At 38.5% G+C, this 7,861-nt stretch overlaps 2 protein-coding genes across 2 annotated transcripts in view; one reads left to right on the forward strand and one right to left on the reverse strand.

The window, feature by feature from the left end:
• Nucleotides 1-668: 668 nt before the first annotated feature.
• LOC131007689 (guanine nucleotide-binding protein subunit beta-like protein) lies at nucleotides 669-1,782 on the forward strand. Its single transcript, XM_057934622.1, has one exon. It carries the CDS (start codon nucleotides 725-727, stop codon nucleotides 1,694-1,696), a length of 972 nt encoding a protein of 323 aa, XP_057790605.1. The 5' UTR covers nucleotides 669-724; the 3' UTR covers nucleotides 1,697-1,782.
• Nucleotides 1,783-6,964: 5,182 nt separating this feature from the next.
• The window catches only part of LOC131007677 (L-type lectin-domain containing receptor kinase IX.1-like), a 2,097-nt gene continuing 1,200 nt past the window's right edge, over nucleotides 6,965-7,861 (reverse strand). Inside the window, exon 1 of the mRNA XM_057934610.1 lies at nucleotides 6,965-7,861. This exon is cut by the window's right edge and continues 1,200 nt beyond it. Within this exon, the coding sequence (XP_057790593.1) occupies nucleotides 7,030-7,861 (832 nt within the window). The 3' untranslated portion in view covers nucleotides 6,965-7,029.

The raw sequence follows: 7,861 nt of genomic DNA on the forward strand, positions 1-7,861 counted from the left end.
TTTTAAGCCATTTGTAAATATGGCCCGAACTTTCAAAAATACAAAAAAATAGCCTGAACTTTGAATTCATTGGTAAAAATTGCATGAACTTTAAAATTAATAGAAAATGGCATGAACTTTTGTAGTCATTTGCAAAAATGGCCTGAAGTTTAGAGTCATTTGTAAAAATGGCATGAACTTTAAAAATTACAAAAAAATGACATGAACTTTGAAGTAATTTGTAAAAATAGCCAAAATTGAGTCCGAAAGTGTAAGCTCATGCCATTTTTATAATTGTAATTTGAACTTTGAACTTTGAAAATTATAATTTTCATCATAATTCGAATCCGAAAGTGTAAGCTCATGCCAATTTTATACATTTGATAAAAATTGAGTCATTTTTTGTATTAATAAAGTTTTTGCTGTTTTTACAAATGACTTCAAAGTTCATGTCATTTTTTTGTATTTTTTAAAGTTAATGTCATTTTTACAAATGACTTCAAAGTTTAGACCATTTTTACAAATGATGTCAAAGTTTAGGCTATTTTTGCAATTGATTTCAAAATTAAGACTATTTTTTTTGTATTTTTCAAAGTTCGAGCCATATTTACAAATGACTTTAAAGTTCAGGCCATACACTAGAATTAACCCTATATTATATATTTCTGAACTCAAATTTTTCAATTTTATTTTGATCGGCTGCTTCTCTTCTCGAAAAGCCCCGAACCAAACCCTAGCAGCAGTCATGGCAATGGGGCAGGAAGAACTCGTCCTCCGCGGCACAATGCGCGGCCACACCGACTGGGTGACGGCCATCGCCGCCCCCATGGACAACTCCGACACCATCGTCACCGCCTCCCGCGACAAATCCCTAATCCTCTGGACTCTCACCAAAGAGGACAGCACGTTCGGCGTGGCGACCCGCCGCTTGACCGGCCACTCGCACTTTGTCCAGGACGTCGTCCTCTCCTCTGACGGCCAATTCGCCCTCTCCGGCTCATGGGATGACGAACTCCGCCTCTGGGATCTGCAGACCGGAGACACCGCCCGGCGCTTCGTCGGCCACACCAAGGACGTCCTCTCCGTTGCCTTCTCCGCCGACAACCGCCAGATCGTGTCGGCGTCTCGCGACAAGACCATCAAGCTCTGGAACACGCTCGGGGAGTGCAAGTATACGATTCAGGGCGGCGAATCGCATAAAGATTGGGTGTCGTGCGTCCGTTTCTCCCCTGACAACACCCAGCCCACGCTTGTGTCGGGGTCTTGGGATAAGAGTGTGAAGGTTTGGAATTTGACCAATTGCAAGCTGCGCGCCACGCTGACTTGCCACACTGGTTACGTTAACACGGTGGCTGTGTCGCCCGATGGGTCGCTGTGCGCGAGTGGGGGCGAGGATGGTGACATTTTGCTTTGGAATTTGTCGGACGGGGAGATGTTGCACTGCTTGGAAGCTGGCTCCATCGTTAATGCTCTGTGCTTTAGCCCTAATAGGTATTGGCTTTGTGCTGCGACCGAGTCGGGCATCAAGATTTGGGATTTGGAGAGCAAGAGTGTTGTTGCAGATCTCAAGCAGGAGAGTGAAATGGCGACAGACGAAGCTGCCCAAACTACTGCGGGCATATATTGCACCAGTCTCGTCTGGAAAGCTGATGGAAGCACCCTTTTCAGTGGGTATACCGATGGTGTCATCCAAGTTTGGGGCATCGGCAACTCATAAATTTCCAGTATTGGGAAATTTTTTCTACTATGTTTTGATCACTTGGCATTTTGTATCCAAACTTTCGTATCACTGTTAGGTTTCAGCTCAACTGTCGATTCCAATTTTATATACATAATTATATGTTTGGATTCTCCTTCGTGTTTGAGTTTCTATCTTATGTACTCTCAAAGATTCACAGGGTTTCAATATTCATTTTCTGCTAGGTGTGCTAAAAAAAAATTTATTTCTGAACTCTAACTCATATTTTTCACAAAAACAAAAATAAAAAGAAACGGAAATGATTTTCGGACACTGAGGAAAAACAAAAACTGGGTTTTTGCAAGGATATAGAATGAACTGGTTTTTTCCTATGTTGTGATTTTACTAAAATATCCCTTCCAAAATATACTCAACAGTTTATTTTGTATTTTTCGCTTTTGATAAGATCCGAAATTTAAGTTCTTTGTTTCCTTATTTTTTATTTTTTTTTCCGAAAATTGTATAAATAATATAATTCGAAATTTATATGATTTTTTTTCCAATTTTTTTGATTTATTTGTTTAAAAATAATATTATTGATTTGTTACCACTAATTTTGGGTTGCTTATTAAAGTAAACCTTGATTTGTTTCTAGATATTATTTTTTTTGAATAATACATTATTTGTTTATTGAAAAAAAATTCAAAAATTATGTTAATTTTTTTTATCGAAAATTAATTTTTTTTCGAAAATTATGTTATTTTTAGGGTTAAGTATCAAATAAGCCCCTATCATAGTGGCCCTTATCACGTTTAGCTCCCTATAGTCGAAGTTGGGTCAACTAAACCCCTAAAGTCCTTAATTTCGAACAATCAGGCCCTTCGACTTAACGGTCGTTTAACACCGTTAACTATTTTATTTTTAATTTCAACATCGTTAATTTTTGCCGGAAACACCCCCTTCACCCTCCCCGTAGTGCCCGAGGAATAGAGAATCGCCGTCGTGTCGTCCTGGAACACCTCTGGCGGATCGAATTCGGCGCCGCAGGGGAGCAGGAGGGATTCGAACTCAGGAGAGTCGAGCACCACCGTCCGCTAGGGCAGCGACAGCAGCCTGGCAACGGTTGCGGGTGTGACGAAGGCGATCACCGGTCTGGTGAGGTGGATCTGGTGGGAGATGTCGGAGTCGGAAGAGATGGGATTGGAAGGAGAGATGATGGCGCCGAGGAAAAGCAGGGATTGGACGAGGTGGGGAAGGGGAGAGAAGGGGATGCGGCGGTGGATTGCGGTGTCGAAGAGAGAGGCGGATGTGGGGGAGGAGGAGCGATGGAGGAGGGAGAAGACGTAGTGCGGAAGAGAGGAAGAGGGAAAGGAAATGGAGGGGCGGAGGCTATGGAACGTGGTGCCATTGTTCCGCCGCCGTGGGTGGTGGTGGTGGTGGTGAAGGGCTTCCCCAAAACAGTGTTTCCGATGAAAATTAACGTGTTAAAATTAAAAGAAATAAAATTAAAATAGTTAACGGTGTTAAAGTCGCCGTTAGGGCAGAGGGCCTGATTGTTCGAAATTAAGGACTTCAGGGGTTTAGTAACTTTAGTTGGCCCAACTTCGACTATAGGGAGCTAAACGTGATAAGAGCCACTATGATAGGGGCTTATTTGATACTTAACACTTATTTTTATTTGTTTCCAGTAATTTAGAGATTATCCTAAAATTATCCTAGATTTGTTTCCAAGATTCTCATTCTCCAAAAAATAATCGCATATTTGATTCCACTAATTTATAGAGATTCTCCTAAAATAATCCTAGATTTGTTTCCACATATATAAAAAAACATTTCTAAGATGATGTTTCCAAGATTCTCATTCTCCAAAAAATAATCGTAGATTTGATTCCACTAATTTAGAGATTCTCCTAAAATAATCCTAAATTTATGCTTGGAAGATTTGAACCTTAGACCTCAATAATATGTGAGTGATTCATTGCCACCTTGTCCCCTAGTGACAACCGCATTAGTCAATCGTTAGAAATAAAAATAAAATGAATCATACGATGGGACATCGATTGAAAAATTAAATAACATATACTTGAATTAAATGTATTATAATAAAGAAGTAAACGCGATATAAGAATAAGAAAATTGACTAGTGTGAGTAATGAAGTCGAAATAATTATACTCAATGAAATAAAGTTGAATGATATAATAGAAATAAATTAGTGAAGTTGAAAAAAAAATTGTGAATACGATGGACATCGCTCGGAAAACTATATAACATATACTTGAAGATAATATATTATAATATAGTATTGAAGTCGATTTGATAATAATAAAATGAACTACTATAGTGTAAATAATGAAGTCGAAATAATTATACTCAATGAAATAATGTTTAATTAGTTAATTGAAATAAATTAGTGAATTTGTAAAAAAAAAAATCATACGATGGGATTTTGCTCGGAAAACTATTTAACATATACTTGAAGACAATGTATTACAATATAGTATTGAAGTCAAAATAATTAAATTCAACGTTCATCAAGTTTAATTATATAATTGAAATAAATTAGTGAAGTTGAAACCAAAAATAAAGTATACTCAATCATGCGTAGGGATTTTGCTCAGAAACTGTATTAACATATACTTGAAGACAATGTATTATAATAAAGTATTTTAATCGATATGATAATAAGAAATAATTATACTCAATGAAATAAAGTTAAATTAATTAATTGAAATAAAATAAATAATTAAAATAATTAAATAATTAAAAATGAAATTATAGAATTAGCGGCGGCAGTGGGCCGTCGGTAATCAGCGGCGGCAGTAGGCCGCCGGTACTCGTTCGGTCAACGTCCGGCATCGGCAAGCCATCGCCGATCGGTCAAAGTTGCCGGCGGCACCATTGTCGCCGCTAATTGCCGGCGACATAATGGCCGCCGCTACTTGCCGGCTGCGTTCACAGCCGGTAAAAGTCAGGCCAACCACCCGACTTGGCTGACAATGTTTACCGGCGGGAATCGCCGGCCGCTTCATTTTGCCGTCGCCGATCACATCTCCGACGAGAGAATTGCCGACGGCAACTTGCCGCTGGAAACGCCGCCGCTAATCCCATCGCCGGCGGCCGCTTCATTTTTAGCGGCAGGAATTGCCGCCGGCGATTCAATTTTTTTTGTAGTGTTTGTTGCTAATAACAATCTGGAATACGGTAATGCTATGGTTGAAAATTAGATCAATAGAAACCTATTGTTGATCATATTTTAAAATAAAAAGAAAAAAAATCAAACTGTTGTTAATAACTTTATAAACTTTTGAGTGGATTGTGAAAATACCCCATTTCCTTTAGTAAAAGTAAAAATTAGTCACTAAGATAAAAACTTAAAAAATTACCCACACTTACCATTTTAGCCCTTCAAACACTACCCTGTAAAAAATTTCCGCATTTCACAACCAGAATTTTTTGGTTGTGAATTCACAACCAATCGAGTGAATTCACAACCAGTTAAATTCACAACCAGAATTTATTTTGGTTGTGAATTCAAGTAGTTGTGATTTTGAGGTTTAAAGTTTGAATTCACAGCTAAAAAAATTAGTTGTGAATTTACAACTAACAATAGAGTTGGTTGTGAATTCGAGATTTAAAACTCGAATTCAAAGCTAACACTAGCAATTCTAGAATTCACAACCAAAACAACTAGTTGTGAATTCAAGCTTTTTTGTTGTAAATTCACAACCAAAACTTAATTCACATCCATAATTTTTTGGTTGTGAATTCACAACCAATCGAATTCACAACTAAAATTTAATTCACAACCGAAATTTATTTGGGTTGTGAATTCAGTCGAGTTGTGAATTCAAGTTTTTTTGGTTGTAAATTCATAACCATAATTTAATTTACAATAAGAATTTTTTTGTTGTGAATTCACAACCAAAATTTAATTCACAACCCTACACCCACTCTAAACCCTAAACCCTAAACCCTAATTTAATTCACAACCCTAAATCCTAAACCCACTCTAAATCCTAAACCTTTACCTTAAATAGTCGAATTTACAATGAGAATTTAATTCACAACCCTAAACTCACTCTAAACCCTAAGCCCTAAACCATAAACTCTCAACTCACTCTAAACCCTAAACCCTAAGCAATCGAATTCACAACCAGAATTTAATTCACAATCGAAATTTATTTTGGTTGTGAATTCAAGTAGTTATGAATTTGAGTTTTTAAAGTTTGAATTCACAAAAAAAAAAAAAAATTGACTTGAGGGTGGGTGGTCGAGGGTGGTGTAGAGGGGGGGGAGGGGGTCGAGGGGTGGGCAGTGGAGTGGAGTAGTAAAAAAAATGGCTTGAGGGTGGGTGGTCACGGAGGTGGGGTCAGGGGCAGGGAGGGAGGAAAAGAAAAGAAAAATTGGCTTGGGGTGGGGGGTGGGGGTAGGTGGGGTCTGGGGGTAGGGGGAGTAAAAAGAAAAAAAAAAATTGGCTTGGGGGGTAGGTGGGGTCGGGGTCTGAGGGGTAGAACAGGGCGGAGGGAGTAGAAAAAAAAAGATTTTTCTTTTATTTTGGCTGGGGGGTGGGGAGGGGGGGGGTCGCGGTGGGGTGGGCAGGGCAGGGGTAGTGAATTTTTTTTTGAAATTTTTTTAATTTTAATCTTAAGGATAGTTTAGTCATTTAACACAAAAAGTGGGTAATTTTTTACAAACAGTGGGTATTTTTTTAAGTTTTTATTTGAGTGGGTAAATTTTAATTTTACTAAAAAAAGTGGGTACTCTCATGTATCAACTCTAAAGTTTTTCATATGTTATAACTTTATAAATAATAAAACGATCATAAATTACGGCGTAAAGTGATACCCGTGAAATTTTTGAAATTTGAGTAAGAATGAAAAAAATTAAAAGAATTATTTTTTATTTTATTTCATTTAAAATTTTTCAATTTGACAACAATTTACCTCTTTCTGAATATATATGGTCATGGACCCATGGTGACCTTTTGATTTGCTTTATTTTATAATCTTCTGTTTATTAGGTGGTTTCTAAAATTTGGAGCGTGAATTCAAACACGCATGCGGTAATTTTTGTATTTGTGCGTATTGTTGTTTTGCAAATGTTTACACAAAAAAAGAAAAGAAAAATAATTATTGAATTGAAAGTATAAAAGTCATAAAGTGTATACCTTTTTTAGTATATATAGTTTGATTTAATACTTTTTTAGTAAAAAAATTCTAAAATTTATAAATATATTATAAAATAATTTTTACATTATTTTTTTTAAAAAAATAATAACATCAAATAATTCCGATCGAATTTGACGGGTTACACACTAGTTTACTTATACACATGGTAGGAGACCAGGTCTCCTCTTTTGATACCGATAAATTTAGCCGCTGATCGCTGCTAGAGGTGCATTATTATAGACGGCCTTGGGCATTGCGAGAGGGAGGTCGGGCAGCCGATGTTCAGATGTGAGAAGTTGCACAACTTGGCTTATTGAGGGGCGCTGGGTGCTATCTGGATGAACGCACCACAGCCCGACAACCATCAAACGCTCTATCTTGCTTACTTCGTATTCTGACGACTCCAGTTTGGGATCAGCTGCATCAAGCAACTGCCCACCTCCGTAGAGCTTCCACACCCACTCCACCAACACAATCTGGCCTTGGGGATACCTATGATCAATAGGCTTTCTTCCACAAGCAATCTCCAGTAAAACAATGCCGAAGCTGTACATGTCAGTCTCCTTGCTCGCCCGCCACGTCGCAACATACTCAGGAGCCATGTAACCTATGGTCCCTGCAGCCACGGTCGAATGCAGATCTTTATCGTGATCAACCAGCCGGGCCAATCCGAAGTCGCCCAGCTTGGCGTTGAAGTTGTTGTCGAGCATCACGTTGCTCGATTTTATATCCCTGTGCACTACATACTGTCTCAAGCCTTGGTGCAAGTACAGCAGAGCTGAAGCTAGCCCTTGTGCAATTCTGTATCGCATTTCCCATGTCAGCAATGAATTTAGTTTGAAGATGTGGGAATCTAAGCTCCCATTAGGCATGAACTCGTAGACTAGCAGAAGCTCTGCTCTTCGATGGCACCAACCGATGAGCTCCACCAAGTTCATGTGCCTTAACTGGCTGATGATTTTGACTTCGGCCTCGTATTCTTTTCGGCCTTGTTTGGATCCCTCAGCCACCTTCTTCACTGCGATGAAGGTGTTT

This window comes from Salvia miltiorrhiza, chromosome 2 (assembly GCF_028751815.1).
Source record: "Salvia miltiorrhiza cultivar Shanhuang (shh) chromosome 2, IMPLAD_Smil_shh, whole genome shotgun sequence".
Classification (NCBI taxonomy): domain Eukaryota; kingdom Viridiplantae; phylum Streptophyta; class Magnoliopsida; order Lamiales; family Lamiaceae; genus Salvia; species Salvia miltiorrhiza.

Coding starts and splice junctions, on each gene's coding strand:
- LOC131007689 (XM_057934622.1), top strand. CDS start 725: ATGGCAATGGGGCAGGAAGAACTCGTCCTCCGCGGCACAATGCGCGGC.